Below are 17077 nucleotides of genomic sequence, written 5' to 3'. Positions count from 1 at the left end.
AGGTAGCACCAAGGGGGTTCCTGCAGCCATCATGTGCCCAAGTGTGGTCTGGCGGGCAGGAGGGGCAAGGTGCAGGCTGTAGGGACCACAACACCAGAAGTAGGGTAGGATTGTGTGTGCAGAGGAGCAGGAAAGAAATAGCTATGAGCTAAAGATCATTCTATTCTGATTCTTTTCTTTCCTTCAAGGGATTTGTCCCCTTTCCAGAAGCTACTTCAGGAGCACTGGTGTCCTGGCTGGTTGTGGAGGCAATGTGGTATGGCACAAGTGCTAGGAGTGGGCTCCTGGGGTCCTGACCTGTCTGCAGTTCTTTCCCATCTTAGAGCTTCATTTTCCCCAGCTGGGAGATAAAGGGTTGGACTAGATGGCTTCCAATGTCCTCCAGCTCTGAAGTTGCAGGCTTATTGACACATGACCTCTCTAGAGTCTCCTGAGTCATCTCAGTTCCCTGGAGGAAGTGCCAATGACTTCCTTGGAGTCATCAGGGGGCTGGCTAGGGACCAAATTCCACATGGCTCTTGGCATCACAAGCACAGACCATTCTTCCCTTCTGACCATGGTTCTCTGTCACAAGTGGGTCAGCTAGCAGAAAGAAAAGAGTAACCCTTCATCAACCAGCTTCAGCAGGTGACGGCAGGAAGACTCCACCTCTGAAACACTACAGAGGCCAGCCTGCCTCTCTCCAGCAAAAGCCTTTGCCCTTCATTTCTGCAAGTGCTGCTGCCTCCTGGAGTGAGAGGCCTTCTGGACCCACCCAAGCAGATGCAAATATTCCCTTCTTTCAACTTTCATCACCTCATTTCACCTCTCTTGGTCTTCTTTGTTTGGAATTAGAGTGCACTTAGACCTGTGGCTGCTTGACTCACTTCCCTGAGCCCCTCTCCACAAGGTGTGTTCTCACCACTCCATCCTGGGTGCCCCAGGCCATCCCATATCATGGAACTGACTGAAAAGAATCATCTACCTCTGGGTTCTGGGTACAAAGTGAAAAGCCACAGTCTTCTTGAATCTTAGAACTGAACTGGCCTTTAAGAGTCACTTTGTCCAAGTACCAATGTGCCAAATCTCCTGAAAGTGGGACACCTCCAGAAGCAGGGATCGCTTCTTCCCAGAGGTAGTCAGCCCCATCTTGGGGAGCTCTGTTGACACACTAGCTCCTATTCCCATGAAGACTGGTCCTCGTTTACAGGAATAAAGATTTGCTTAAGATCGGGGCTCTTTCCCCTACTTCTGTCCCCTAACGCATCTGCTGGTGACCATGGGATCCATGAGTGATGCAACCTTCCAGATATCTACTGTGTGGGCAGGGCTCTGCCAAAGTGCAGTGTAGCTGCCAGCACAGCCCAGGGCTTCTCATATGGTCCCCACATCCCCACTAAAGAGGCACAGATAAGAGAGAAGCACCCAAGAGGCTGCAGGAAAGAGAAGACTTCCATCCTTGGCCAACACTGCCCGAGGGCTGCAGGTAGATGCTTGAGTGGGGGCAGGTGGCAGCACCAGGATTATCCAGTATCCTTCCCTTGCCCATCAGGGCTGATTCACAGCCTCCCAGGCAGCTGCTGGACAGGGGCTGGAAAGCCACCCATCCTGCCTCTGCTGCCTTGCCATTATAGTCTACCATGGGAGGCACCAGCATGATAGCTGTTCTCACAGTTTCTTCTTCCTCAACACAGGGATGGGCACAACTTGGAAGATCTTGGCTGTGTGGTCCTCTGTCTCCAGAGTCACCCAGATGGGCCGGAAGGTGCCTTTGAAGCCAACAAATGCCATCTTTTCTGGAAAGCAAAGATGAGTCACATGAACAAAAATACTAGGAGAGAAGGGTCACACCCCACCCCTTCCTAGGGCTCCCCTTCACTACTCCCCTGTCCTGTTACCACTGGGTACTCCCTTCCTTGCCACACTTGACTATATCCTGCTGAGAAGAGCTCTGGACCCAGCTACTGGTAGCACCTGTTTTTTGATCATCTGGGGCACACAGGTCTCACCTGTACCTCACTGCCACCTTAGCAGGGTGGAGGTTCTGTTAGATATAGGACAGCCATGCACAGCAGGAAATAGGATACACTGGGAGTGAGGAATCTTCAGGAACCCTGCCTTCCTTCAAGCTGATCTGTGAGCACCAGCAAGTCCTGAATCCCAGTGTTCCAATCTGCCAAGTGATGGCATTTTTCTATAAGAGCCCTTCCTCAGCTTTTATCACTTGTATAGCTTTAGAAGTGGACTATGTATCCAAGGTCACAAAATAAATCGTGCAACCCAGACTAGAACTCCAGACTTCTGTACCCCATGTAACATTCTCTGTCTTGCATTTCCAAGCTTGACTCTACTAGGAGTCAGGGATCCATGTCTATGCTCAAGAATGGCCTGGTCTGGTCTGACAGGTAGCACACATTTATCACTAATGAGCAAGAACCACTTGACTTGAATCATCTTACATACATGAGGTTTTTGCAACAGGGGTCTTAATTTAAAAGAGAGAAGCTGAAAAATAATTCTAGACTGGGCTATAAAAAGGATGCTTTTCTTCCTCTGTGTTGTCTTCTGACTGCCGTGAAGGGCTTTCATTTTTCTAATTTTTCTTTGGTTGTTTCCTGGGATGAATATCCACGTGATGAGTTACTGGTTTTGCTGTCTTTTGTAGTCAGGATTATGTAGTAGCTCAGAACCTAGCTCTGATTTAGAAAGGTTAGAATCTGTATCCTAATCCCATTTTCCCCCATTTTTATTGGTGCATTATAATTTGACATAATAGTGGAATTTGTTGTTACCTATTTATACATGCACACAATATAACAATATAGTTTGGTCAATTTCAGTCCCTAGTACTTCCCCTTTCCCTCTTCTTCCTCCTTCTGGTCTCTTTCCTCTACTCTGTAATTCTTGATTTCCTCATCTTAAATGGAAATAATAGTACCTCACTACTGAATGAGTGAGATAATTATGAAGCTTTATTTAGCAAGGTGCAAAACTGAGCTTAAATAGTAACTACAGTGATCACTGTCATCATGTCCCTTTCCTCACAATTTCCCAAGGACTTGCTCTGGATAATCTGTGGCAGGAGCATGCCACCTCTGTCCTGTCCAGCTCCATCATGCAGCACATCCAGGAAGCCTATGCTAGGCTTCATCACAGAATAGCTACGAGGCCTTGGACAAGCCACATAGATTCTCTGGGCTTTAAAGTTCTTCCTTCTCTTAGAAGACAAAGGAGAGTTTTGCCAACTACAAAAAAATCTGTGAAAATATTGGCAATAGCTAGAATGTTGAGGGAGATGGAGACTTTTTCAATCTGGATAATGGGAATTATAGGAAAGTTAGGCAAAGCCACTTTCTTGGTGGTACTTTCATTGAATAAAGGACCACTCACAGGCTTGGGTGCAGGAATGCACACCTATAATCCCAGCTACTGGGAGGCTGAGGCAGGAGGATTGCAAGTTCAAGATCTGACTGAGAAATTTAGTAAAACCTTGTCTAGAAATCAAAAAGAGTTAGAGAATATAGTTCAGAAGTAGCAAACCCTTGATATCAATCCCCAATACCACAAAAATAAATGAATAAATTTTTTAAAAAGGGCCACTTGCTGACCACATGGATGAAGAATTATAGCAATTATCTTTTAGTGCCTAGTCACAAGTTACAATAAATTTTCTGTCTTATAAGGATGTAAATAAGTGGCATCTTGCCCATCCACTCCAGTAGACCCCTGGGAATAGTGAGGATTCAGAGGCTATACACAAGTTTAGAGGGAAAGAATGTTTTGGACTCAATAAGGGATAAGATCAGCCTCCATGCTTGGCACTAATCTTTTTTGGTTCTGTTTAAACCCCAGTCTGGACCCTTACCTTTCAATTTGAGACCTTTGTCTGCCCCAAGCTTTTCCAGCACTCTGGTCCATGGACCTCTGGTGATGTATCTTCCCTTTGACACCATGAGAACTATGGAACTGAGCAAGAAGAGACTGATTAGGTGACTTAAACAAGAGAGAAAATTGGAGTCAGAGGTACCCGGGAGGGATGCTGGCTCACGAATGGTGGCACTGGGAGCATTGCCCAGGGGCCCAGCTAGGGATCTGAGAAGGGCAGCTTCTCCTGCATGCCGAGATGACAGGCTCTTTCCAAAGGGTGACGAACATCCTGAGTAGCCCTCCCACACATCTGGCCACAGCCAGTGCTCCTGGTCTTCTCAAGCCTAAATGCAGCTGTGGCTTTTACATGTCTGTCCCCAAACAGGACAGAGTATGCATGTGGAGCTCAGCATCTGCGGCTGCTCCACCAGCACCTATGCCAGAGCTGGCCTCATGGTGGAACTGAATATGCATTTTTTTTTCATTTGAATGTTCTCCACCCTGTTTGGAGAGAACCAGATAGAAATATGGTGATGGAAAAAGTCAGAACAGGTAGAAGAAGCAAAAAGGGAATGAGAAAGAGGGAAGCATGGGAAGAGGAGGGGAGCATCTGTCAAGTATAAAACCATCCAGAGTTCCAAAATACTGGAGTCTTGGGGACCAGCTGCATCAGCATTACCTGGGAGCTCACTAGAATGCCACAGTCCACTCCCAGCTGACCACTAGGCCCCAAATCTGCATTTGAACAAAATCTCCAGAAGACTGTGTGCACTTAGGTCAAGAATCCCTGTGCTAAGAGATTTATCCTAGAACCCATGTTTCTTTTGGTGCCTTTAAAAAAAATTATTATTAAGTTTTAGGTGAACACAATATCTTTATTTTACATTTATGTGGTGCTGAGGATTGAACCCAGTGCCTCATGCATGCTAGGTGAGCACTCTACCACTAAGCCACAACCCCAGCCCTCTCTTTTGGTGCCTTCTTTGCATGGTCGTAGGCTTTATGGGGCCCAGAGCTACCCTCTTCTGAGCTGCAGGAAGAGTGTGACCTAATCTGAGATCTTTCTGACAAGATCACTGTGTAGTTGCTACATACTCAGATTGACCTCTTATGCTCATGTCACTTCCCTCTCTTTTTTTTAATATTTATTTTCTAGTTGTCATTGGACATAATACCTTTATTTTATTTATTTTTATGTGGTGCTGAGGATTTAACCGAGAGCCTCACACATGCTAGAGCCTCACACTCTTCTGCTGAGCCACAACCCCAGCCCAACTTCCCTTTCTTTTCAGAAAAGATTTGCTTCTGTTTTGCAAATGGTGACATGGAATAAATAATTACAAAGTATCTGAGAGGACCTGCCAAAGGGGAACTGTGCCTGGGAAGGGCAGAGGACTGGAGCAATGGGTATGCCCAGCCTGAAGATCCCAACTTGTAAAAGTCCAACTCGGGAGCAAGGCGTCACTTCTTTCTGTTTTGGGTTGTACTTAGCCTCAAGTGCTAGAAAAACAGCCTCTATAGTGGGCAGGCTCAGACAGGGAAGTGAGCACCTCCTTCCAGAATAGAAAACAGGGCAAGAGATCTATGGGGCTTCCAGCTCTCATCTCAAAGGAGTTCTGTAACCACAGACCACAGTCCAGACATGGAAAAACTGTATGGGATTTTGAAACCCGTTGTTACCCCCATTTGTGTCCCAGTGGGAGCAGAAAAAAGCTGTTGAAAGGCAAAGGATTTGTGTGTGATAAGATCAGATGAAAAGGGAGCTGAGGATGCCTTGGGCTTTTTAAGATGGCTGGTGAGGGAATCCCATGGGAATTGGTGCAGTGAGGCCTGTTAAAGAGAGAGAGCTCATCTCAAACACATCCTTGGAAATGGATGCAGGCTCTGTTCCCAGGAGAACATTTCCCTGTTGTTTAATTTCAGTACAAAAGCTAAGATCCCATGGCTGGGCTAAGATTTCCTGCTGGGGTAGGCTCGAAGGAAGGTTATGGAGGTGACCTGGGTTAGCTCACAGGAGTGGGACAGGGAGACAGGTTTTCTTACTACCTAATGTCACCCAGAATCCATCCTGCCTGCCCAGGTCAGGAATCTCTGCCTCTATGTAATCTTCATAGCCTCTCAGCCCCTGCACCAGCCAACAGAGTCTCCAATAAGGTGGAAAGGCAGAGGCAGCTTGCAGAGCCATTCTTGGTATTTTTGTTGTAAGCAGTTGCCCTTTTCTTTCCCTGGGCCCCTGGGGCCAGTGGTGGCCCTGTGGATAGGGGAGAAAGGGTGGGGCAGGTCTACATTGGGCCTGCAGCCATAGGAGGTAAGGACCTATCTTGCTCCTGCTGCTTCCCAGGAGGTCAGAGAGGGGTCAATGGTACCTAATTCCTGCCTAGGTACCCATCCCCAGCCCAGGGCCTGGCTCATACTAGCCACAGTGTCCCCCAGGGAGGGACTTGGACTGCTGCACAGGCTATTATGCCATTTCAAACAAAGCAGCTTTGCATTTTCATATCTTATTACCAACTTCTGACTCCTATTTCATCTTAAGAAAAAGTTCTCTGACCAAAAAAAAAAAAAGAAAGGCATAAATATGTCTGATCTCTAGATGATAAATGTATTTTTCCCAAGTTGGTTAATCTTATCCTTCTGTATAAATCTGCATATGAAGAAGATGAAATACTAAAGAAATATCAGATGGGAGAATGGAGAAGGCATTATATGTGTTTAAGCAAAGATGTTATTCTGCATTATCTCTGTCCATTCTACCCAGTGTCCATCACAGAGCATCTGGGAAGTGCATTTGGTTTCATTTATATGCTACTGTGTGGTATGTACCACACTAATAATTTAGACTTTCCTCTAGGTTGGGACTCCTGAGTTACTTCCACACCTACCTAACTAATCAGGGCCTGTGAGATATGGCACCAACAGCTCAAAGCCCATACTCTTGATGGACTCACTATGGTGAGTGAAACCAGAGGTTAACTACTGAGCTACATTCCTAGCCCTTTTTATTTCTTGAGACAGAGTCTCACTCAAACTTGCAATCCTCCTGCCACAGTCTTCCAAGTTGCTAGAATTATAGACAGGTGCCACCACGCCCATCTGTGAGTCATGTAGGGAACTTTTAGTTGGATTGGAGGAGACTGAGGAGGTGATAGGTGTGTTAGATGCAGAAGGTGGCAAGGAAGTACTGAACAATTGCTCAGTAGAGGACACAGGTGATCCACATTTAAGATGCTCAGAGCAGCAGCCAATATAGAAAATGGGGAGATAGGAAGAGGAAGGCCCATTAGGAGACTGTGCCCGTGGTATTGGTGACCAACAAGGAAGGGCTGGATAGACCAGTGGTAGAGGGCACTGTGGAGGGAACTGTCAGGGGATTGATAATCCAGGTGGCATTGACAGGGTACTATGTTAGGAATGAAGAGAGAAATTGGAGGAATAAAAGAGTCAAGTGCCAAGCTCAGATTCCAGATTGATGATGACAACGTAATCAAAACAGGGAAAACAGAAAGAATGGCTGGTTTGGAGATTAAAAAAAAAATAGAAAGAGCCAGTGGGCAGATGCCTGTAACCCCTGGGACTCAGGAGGCCAAGGCAGGAGGAATACAAGTTCCAGGCCAGCTGGTGCAATTCAGCAAATCTGACACTCAAAATAAAACATAAAAAGCACTGGGAATGTAGCTTAGTGGTAGAGCACCCCTGGGTTCAATCTTTAATACAAAAAATAAAAAATAATTAAAAAGGATGAGGGCTGGGGATGTAGCTCAGCGGTAGAGCCCTTGCCTAGCATGAGGCTCCAAGTTTAATCCACAGCACCACAAAAAAGGGAGGGAGGGAGAGAGAGAGCGAGAGAGAGAATTTAGTTCCATAGGGAATGTCCAGGTGGCATTCTCGAAGCAGTAGTTGAATAGAACATCTGGTGCTCAGGAAAGAGAGATCTAGGCTGGAGATACTCAGAAGCCACCAGCATTTGGATCTTATTGAAGGTGTGGGAGGGGATGAGATCATCACGGGAGAGTGTGTAGTAATGGGGAAGAAGGACAGAAAGCCTTCCCATTTGTAAGGGGGCAGGCCTATCCTCCTCAGCCTGACCTACATTCCAACAACTCTGGCTTCAACATGAGCATTCACAGGCATGATGCTTTCCCAATCCAGCACCAATGATCTGTGGGCCGACTGTCAGGACTCCCTGAGCTTTTCCAGACTGGGAACCATAATGAAAGGCTCAGTAAGAGGGATGGGGCCCCAATCCATGGGTATGTTGTACCGCTAAAACAGTTTCAGAAACAGAGACATGGACTTACTTGTCAGGAAATGTTGCAACGTAGTTGAAAAGCTGCCATGGAATGCCCTGCAGGATGGAGTTCCTGAAGCTCATGTGGCTCACCACGTGTCCTTGGCTCCCATCAATTACCACCACCTGGATGCCATCTTCCGAGCTAGGGTACTTCTTCCCATCCACCTGTAGAGCCAGAGCAATGTGGGTTTGAGGTGGGACCCTGAAAGCAGCCAGTACCTGGAGTGCTCCTGCCTGGGGGCTTCCCATGCAAACCCTGAAGACAGATGTTGCCTATGTGGTTATTCAAGCCTTAAGCCTCCTTAATTCCCTAGAGCCCTCTGTAGTGGGTTCAACAGTGGTCCCCAAGTGATAGGTCCACCTGGAGTTTGTGAAAGTGACGTTATATAGAAAATAGTGTCTTTCAAGACAGGTACAGTGGTTCATGCTGTAATTCCAGCCACTTGTGAGGCTGGGGCATGAGGATTGCAAGTTTGAGGCTAGCCTTACCAATTTAGCAAGACCTGTCCCCAAATGAAAAATAAAAAGGGCTAGGGATAGGATGAAGTGCTCCTGAGTTTAATCCCCAGTATCAAGAGGAGAAAAAAAGAAATAGTGTCTTTGTAGATGTATTAATTACATACACACACAACTTAGTATTAAAGATCTCAGGATGAAATTAATATCTAGGATTTCTAGGGTGGGTCCTTAATCCAATGATAGGTGTCCTTATTTTATTTTATATTATGTTATTATTATTTTGATACTAGGGATTGAATCTAAAGGCACTTTACCACTGGCTACATCCCCAATCATTTTTTATGTTTTATTTTGAGACAGGATTTCACTAAATTGCACAGACTGGCCTTGAGCTTGCCATCCTCCTGCCTCAGCCTCCCAAATTGCTAGGATTATTGGTGAGCACCACTGCACCCAGTGATAAGGTGCCTTTATAAAGGCAGAACAGGATGTGAGACTCAGACACCCAGGACAGAAAGTCTTGTGAAGACAGGGCAGAAGTTGGAATGATGTGCCTGTGAACCAAGGTTTGCCAAGGATCAGCAGCAGCACCGAACAGCATTTCCTTCAGCACCTCCAGAATAAGCCAGCCCTTTCTAAGATTTCATACTTCTGACCTCCAGGACTGTGAGAGAGTAATTTGCTTTGCCTTAAGCTGCATGGGTCATGATAACTTATTTCAACAGCCCTAGGAAATGACATACTGCCTTTCATGGAGCTAATGAGGACCCCACAGGGATCAGCACTGCTTACTTCAATATAAGCAAAGTCGTTCCGAAGGTGGAAGAAGTGCTGCTTGGAACTTTCCATCTTCACCTCCAAAAAGTGGTCTTTTGTCTTCTGGAATACAAATACAACCCAAGGTGTTATCAGATCTGAGTACTTGTTCCCTCAGTGTCCGCTGACCCCACAACAGGAAACAGTTCCTGGAGCAGGACAGATGTCTAGAGTAGAGCCTGACTGAGTTTGGGCCCACAGAGACAGAGGGTCCAGGCTGTCTTCCGCCACTCACCAGTTGAGCACCGAGAAGCTTCCTGGGCAGGGGCACGTCCACTACAGCCCTCTCTGCAAACCTGGGGTAGGCAGTGGCTGTGCAGTCACTCACACCTGCATTCTTGGGGATCAGAGCTTTGATCTTTATTCTCTCACAGCCTTTCATGGAGCAGAAGGCAAATTTATCCCTCTCGTTCTGGGCTTTGAGCTTCAGGAACAGCAGCCTGCATATGGGAGGTATCACAGATGTTCATGAGGGCCTTCAGTACCTCCTCCCTACCCACATCATTTACCATGTCCTTGTCCCTGGGGTGAGACCTGGTTGGCCTTACAAAACAGACCCATGACTTCCAAATGATCATACGCAGTTGGAGAAATAAAAAGCAGGTACATTGAAGAAAAACTTGATAATGAGCGAGGCACAATGGCTCATGCCTGTAATCCCAGCTACTCAGGAAGCTGGGATGAGCAGGAAACAAGATGAGCTCAAGTTCAAAGTCAGTCTCGAAAACTTAGAGAGACCCAGTCTCAAAATAAGAAATAAAAAGGTCTGGGAATATACCTCAGTGATAGAACACCCCTGGGTGCTTATACTGAAACAAACAAACAAAAAAAATTCATAATGATGGCTATTATAGCATGCTCTATGCCATGCACATATTATAAGTTGATAAATGATCTTATTTAATCCTCAACCCTGTCCAGTTGGTTCTGTTATCATCCGGACTTCCCAGAGGAGGAAACTGGCCCTGAGAAGTGAAGTGACTTGCCTAGTGACTTGCCCACACAGCTGGGGAGTGACAGAGCTGGAATTTTCCATTTCATCATTGTGTGTGATGAGGAAATGCTATCTCCCTTCCTAACACTCTTTTTTTTTCCAAACCATAACTTATTCCAAAAATTATTTTAGAATTTATTTAAAATAATAATTATTGTAAAGGAAGCTGGCCCAATATTACAGGGAGTCAGATTATGGCTAAGCCACATACTAACTTGGGATTCATTATCATTGTGTTTTTAGCTCAGAAAAATGCTTCCAGGATGAGTCACATCAAAAGATGTGGTGCGGACACCTAGCACACAACTCTCTACTGATTTCACTCTCTCTGAGACACTAAGCCCTGAGCATTGGGTTGTGCCATGATGTCATGGCTCCCATCCCTCATCACACCATAGCTGGTCAGACCAGGGCACACAATGGACTTGCAGAGCAGCTGCTTATTGGCTACCTGATAACCAAGAAGAGTTTCTTCTTGTGAATTAGAATTAAAAGACCAGTGGGTCTTTTAACTACTGGTTGGTCCAAACTGAAAGTCCACATGGACTGTGGCTGAGGTAGCCATCTTGTGCCATGTGCCTCCTGAGTAATCTGGAGAGGAAGGCTTGAGGCAAGAAGCAGATACAAGAGGCTAAGCATGTGTGTGTGGGGGGGAGTACATGTATGAGAATGTGAGAAGGAGCCTTGATTTCCTCTCAGTGGGACCTCCATCTTCTTCCACATTTTTTAATTGGTGCATTATAGTTGTATATGATGATTGTTACACATTCATTCGAACACACAATATAAGAATATAATTTGGTCAATATCATTCCCCAGCACATCCATCCTCCTACTCGCTGGTGTTCTTCATTTGACTTGAGCTCACTGAGTGGCTTCATGATTCTAGACATTAACATCAATAAACTTTAGGTTTCTTGCATTAAGCGATCCCTGAATAAAATAGAACCAGTGGCTATAGAGGTCTCAAGCTGGTGGGCTGAGAGTAGAGCCTGGACAGTATGCATTCCCTGCTCTGTCAGAAGAGAAGCTGAGGAGGCGGGGCAAGTTTCCTTTAAGGAGTTTAGGAGGAGGGCAGCTCAGGCTTCTCATGGTCATATCTTTTGTGTGTGTGTGTGTGTGTGTGTGTGTGTGTGTGTGTGTGTGTTGCTAGGGATTGTGTGTGTGTGTGTGTGTGTGTGTGTGTGTGTGGTGCTAGGGATGGATCCCAGGGCCTATAAAGCAAGCACTCTACCAACTGAGCTATATCCCCAGCCCTCTCATGGTCACATCCTGCTGGGGCTTTCACACACCTCTGGAAACCATACCAGGGAACCAAGGGGCAGAAGTGGGATTGGCTCCCAGCTTTTGCACAAGATTTAGCAGCATTCAGAATACAGTAGATTGCCAGAATACAGCAGATTATCTGTTGCCAAAATATAACAGGGGATAAATGGCTACACTGTTGCCAGAATACAGCAGATTATCTGAACTGGGAGGGACCTACAAGACCATCTAGCCCATGCTCCTTATTTTAAAGACTGCATTTGCCTTCCCTCATCCTGGATTGCAACTTGGATGTATTCTAGCTGGCAGACCTGAGCTGCAAGGCCCTGTGGGGCATAGAAGGAGCATGAACCCTGATGACAGTAAGCCCCTGGTCATGATCAGGTGATATCTGAGAGCAGCACTATCCATGGTACTTTCAGTACTAGGCTTGCTTATAATTTGGTAATAGCCGACTTAGGTGGCATCTAGCAAACTCAGTTGTTCAGAACACAGCTAAAACCACTTGAGTATTTTCATAATCTTTAAAAACAGACAATCCACAGCATATATACTTCATACTTTGGAATCTCCTCATTTTTAGCCTACTTATTTTCATTCCCTCCCTAATTATAATAAGCTAGTAATCAAGTATCCCAACCCATGATAGATTACAAGATAGCTACTGAGAGTAGGTACTCTGAATCTAGTAAGAAATAAAGAAGTTAGAAGGCAGAAAAATTAAACACAGTCCCAGGCATGAAAAAAAGTCCAAGAATTTGAACCCTTCCTCATAGGAAATACGTCTCATTTTACCCAGCTTATAGTCCCCAGGGACATCACTGATTTAAAGCATCATTTAATAAACAGTAGGCAAAATGATACTCTTAGCTACCCAAAACAAGGTTAAATTATGCAGTAAAACCTGCCTAAAGGTGACAAGGGGACAAATAATAGGTTTTAAAAACCTATGGTTTTTGATCAGGAGCTACGGATGTGGCTCAGTGGTAGAGTGTGCCAGAAGCCATCCATGACCCATATGTGAACTGTGTATGAACTCAAATGATGTTGAAGCCATTAGGTAGGAAAGCCTGGTATCGAGAACTCCCAGCAGCAACCCTGCTGGTTTGAGAAACCTGGATTATGCGGTTTCCTACCAAGCTCCATCACAAGTCAGCATAGCATCAGAGATGGTGTGCCCCGCTAGAGCCACACAGCCTCTTGGAGATGGGTGTGGCCTGCCAAAATGCCAGTCAATCTGTTTACTGCAAGACCCCTGCTACACCAGAGAAGCAAGACTCCTCCCGCTGAAATCTTATCCCTGCCTTTGATATACTCCTCCTATCAGGACTAGAAGACCTATCAGATGCTCTGCTTTATCTAATTTCTAGCTCTATCTCTATTATTTACTAATTATTTCAGACTTTTTTCTTCCCAGGCAACTCACATCTCCTGAGCAGGAACCTAACCTGGCAGGGTGTTAGTCATCCCACAATAAGAGTGCTTGCCTAGATTTCATGAGGCCTTGGGTTCCATCTCCAACACCAAAAAACCCAAATAACTCCAAAAGTTTGGATCAAAGACGTTTGATTCATTTAGTGGCAGTTTCCACTGGAAAAAAATTCACATCTTTGGGGCATCTCATTTCCCACAGTCTTAAAAGAAGAAGAAAATATGCATGGATGATGTCACAGGGACTCATTGACATTTGTTGTTTTAATGATAATACTTTCCGCTGGTGTGTGTGGGATATCTAATTCCTCCTCCTCTAGCTTTTATATACAGTAATTTTTTTAGATACTCCTGGACCCATCCTTTGTCCACTTCTCATCTGATTGATGGGTTTGGGGCATATGGTTTGCCCCATCTACCCTTCTATACCCTAAATTTGGGGGGCTGGGCCTATGATTGTGTGGTACTGGCCCAGCCAGGTGGGTAAAACTGGGGACAGTGTTGGGAAGCTCTGTCCTCCAGTAGCTTCATCATCAGTAGAACAACTGAACAACTGAGGTGTCCTCTTCACCTGCTATCCCATCTGCCCCACAGTTGCTTTGGAACTTATGCAGGAAAAGGGGGCATTATTTATTGTTTCTCAACCCTGACATTGTCCTTGTACTTCTGACCTTTAAAATTTAATTTAATCTTCCCTTCATTGAATGGATAGCTCTCTTAAAAAAAAAAAAAAAAAAAACACAACACCTGGTTTCTATTTACTTTTCATGGACTTTAAAATAAGAATAGAAAAATGGGCCAGGTGCACCTGTAATCCCAGCAACACAAGAGGCTGAGGTAGGAAGATTGCAAATTCAAGGCCAGTCTTGACAATTTAGCAAGACTGAAATTAAAAGGGCTGGGGGTTGGGGATGTAGCTAAGTGTTGGATCACCCTTGGATTCAATCCCTAATACCCTCCTCCCACAAAAGAAAATAGGAAAATGTCCATAAATGACCTTTTTACCCTGACTTGAGGGTTTCCGATCATCAGCTTCATCACTTTGAAGATGTATTGACATTCTTATGTCACTATACTAAATTTCCATTTAAGGAAAGGGACCAAATAGCTCCCTTGTTGCCATGAACAGATACTCTATTTCCATCATACCTCTGCTAAATAGAATCTAGGGTAGTTTAACAAAAGGCTGAGGGACTTTGGATACAGATGATTGTAGGTTCAAATTCAGCCATGTTTGTGCTGAGGTCTTGGAGTAAGTTACTCCTATTTTCTTTGTGTCTTCTTTGCCCATCCATAAATTAGGTGTAATATCATTTGTCGTGACTGGGTGTTTTTTTTTTTTTTTAGAATAATGCACGTTTTTGTTTTTATTTTTAATTCAGATTTGATGCCTTCACTTTTTTATGGGGGGGTGGATAAATTCCCTACAATCCACAGGTATATTTAATAGAATATTTAGTTCTTTCCTAAACTTGACAGCTTTAGAAATATGTGCATGATACAGTCAGCCTTAGGATCAAACCATATAGGAAGGGCTGGGGATATAGCTCAGTTGGTAGAGTGCTTGCCTCACATGCACAAGGCCCTGGGTTCAACCCCCAGCACCAAAAAAAAGCATATAGGAAAGTGTTCTGCATTAGCTGGCATTTACTACCTGGTTGTTTTTAGGATTATGGAAAGGCCAGGGGGACAAAATGAGAACGAGTCACTTCCCCACAGGCAGTGGGAGCCTCCTTACCCTGAGTCCTCATCCCAGTAGTAGTGGCTCCTGCCAGGATAGCTCTGCTCCACTTTGTCCATTTGCAAGGTCCTCACAAAAGTGCCTGTCTTAGATGTTTGCTTCAGCAGGCGATTATGAACATCCGAGAGAATGGAAAATGTGGTGCCTCGTGGGTAGCAGAGCCCCACTCGAATCCAGTCGTCCCTAGGACCAGAAGTAGAATCAGTTCCAAGCAGGGATGTCCAGGCCCTAGGGACCTGGGGTGCCCTCCAAGAGACACCAAAGAATTTTTGTATGGAAAATGTTGAGAAGATCTTGCTGTTGGTAATGGGTAATGACTGAGTCCCTGAGTGCTCAAGAGGAGAGGGAGAGGTGGCAGCCTCCAGTGACCATGGAGGCCCACTGGAGTAGGCTGGCTGTGGGCTCCAAGGCATGTGCTGGGGGTGCTCCCTATGGAACTTTGGTTTGGAAAGGCATTCTTTCAACTGGACTATGGTTCAAAGCACAGGACATGAGGGATCTAGGTTCATCCCCTTCCTGGTCAGGACTGTAGGGCCCATTTTATCTCTAGATCTCATTTTCTGCATCAGATAAATATCTGTCTTACAAGGGTAGTGTGACAAGCAAATAATGCACAAAGAAAACACTTGAACTTAAACACAAAAAAGAGGATCCAGATGCCCTTGGCCTAGTCAGTTTCCCTCACAGATCTTCATTTCCCTCTCTGTGAATCAGCAACAGTAATATCTATTTATTTTTACCATTTCTTGAGAGTTGGTAATTGCAGATGCTGGGTGACATACCCGTTACACATTTATTATCTTACTACTTCTCTGAATTCTGGTGAGGTCATACAATCCCCACCCCACAAAGGTGAAGGAACTAAGGTTAGATGTCTTTCTAAGGTCACCCATGCTGAGTGGGGGCTCAACCTGTTTTTAACTCCTGAAGGATCTGAACCCTCCAATGCCTCCTGCAGGGATCACATTGGCTTAGCCTTGTCACCACTGTCTTGTGCTCAGCTGGCGCAGCTATCCCCAGGTCAACCACTCACTTGTTGAAATTGATGAGCCAGATGGCCAGCTCAGCAGGGGCCGTCTGGTCCCAGTGGATGGTGTAGCCCTTCTGCAAGGTAATGACTGGCTGATACTGCTGGTAATGGGTGCTCCTGGTGAGGGCCCCCTCCAGGTAAAGAGGATGGGTAGGGAAGTCATTCTTGATGATCTTCATTCGCAGGTTGCTGGTCTTGTAGGCCTGAATGTACATCTTTTAAAACCCAAAAAGGAAATGCACAAGGAGGCGATTACAAGGGATTATTCCATGAGCAGCGTCTGGTTAACATCTGACTAAAGACAGCAGTTTCAAAAGCACTTTCTCTTCACAGAGCCCTTTTTAGAAGGCTTGAATGAAAGGAAGGCCAAATAAGGGGACATCTCTTTCTGCTGGTGGATGCAGCCCAAGCAGGACTGTATAATCCAGCTAATGCTTTCTGTGCATCTTAAAAAAAAGTGCTCTGTTAAGTTGCACTTGGGGAGAGTTTGCTTAGTATTCAGATGACGTATTCTGGTAAAAGGAATGACATGTGGAAGGAGAAATAAGGGCGAAAAGACTTTTCTAATTCTATTGAAAATGCAGCTGATGCTTAATTGACCGTTGCTCTGACTGCATTTGAGTGTGTACCTGGGTGTGTTGCCCTACTTCTACCTCTGAGTCTAGTGTCTGTCCCTTGTGGTCAGCCCATGTGCACGGGATGAGTGCATGGTGTCTCATTCAGAGAAAAACATTGAAAGCAATACTATCAGTCACTGAATCCCAGGGACCAGCCTTCGTTTAAAACATTGTCCTGTTTTATGTTAAGTCCCATATTTGTAGTGTGACATCCATTTTGGTTTAAATCTAGAATGTCCCACAAAAGCTCATGTGTTGAAGTCTTGTTCTCCAATGCGGATGTGTTCAGAACTGGAACTTTGAGGAAGTGATTGGATCATGAGGGCTCTGATCTCATCATTGGATTGATGGGTTCATAATTGAAGGGACTATTGGGAGGTGGTGGAAAATGTAGGAAATGGGGCCTCAATGGAGGAAGTAGGTCACTGGAGGCATGCTTTGGAAGATATTTCTTGTCCCCAGGCCCTTTTTCCCTGCTTCCTGTGTGTCACAATGTGAGTAACTTTCCTCTGCTACACTCTTCTGCTATTATGTTCTGCTTTGCCTCAGGCCCAGAGCAATGGAGCCGGACAACCATGGACTGAAA

The 17077-nt window shown here is 45.3% G+C and overlaps 1 protein-coding gene across 1 annotated transcript in view; it reads right to left on the bottom strand.

Moving 5' to 3' along the window:
• Positions 1 to 1647: 1647 nt before the first annotated feature.
• Positions 1648 to 17077, bottom strand: part of Cemip (cell migration inducing hyaluronidase 1) — a 74300-nt gene continuing 58870 nt past the window's right edge. Inside the window, exons 23-29 of the mRNA XM_076849420.2 lie at positions 15878 to 16089; positions 14842 to 15027; positions 9648 to 9852; positions 9389 to 9475; positions 8145 to 8302; positions 3845 to 3945; positions 1648 to 1775 (exon numbers count right to left, since the gene is read on the bottom strand). Of these exons, the coding sequence (XP_076705535.2) occupies positions 1648 to 1775; positions 3845 to 3945; positions 8145 to 8302; positions 9389 to 9475; positions 9648 to 9852; positions 14842 to 15027; positions 15878 to 16089 (1077 nt within the window). The remainder of the gene's footprint in view (positions 1776 to 3844; positions 3946 to 8144; positions 8303 to 9388; positions 9476 to 9647; positions 9853 to 14841; positions 15028 to 15877; positions 16090 to 17077) is intronic.

The sequence above is a fragment of the Callospermophilus lateralis genome, chromosome 3, assembly GCF_048772815.1.
Source record: "Callospermophilus lateralis isolate mCalLat2 chromosome 3, mCalLat2.hap1, whole genome shotgun sequence".
Lineage (NCBI taxonomy): Eukaryota > Metazoa > Chordata > Mammalia > Rodentia > Sciuridae > Callospermophilus > Callospermophilus lateralis.
Note: the sequence above shows the minus strand (reverse complement) of the source record. Positions and strands in the feature narration are given on the sequence as shown.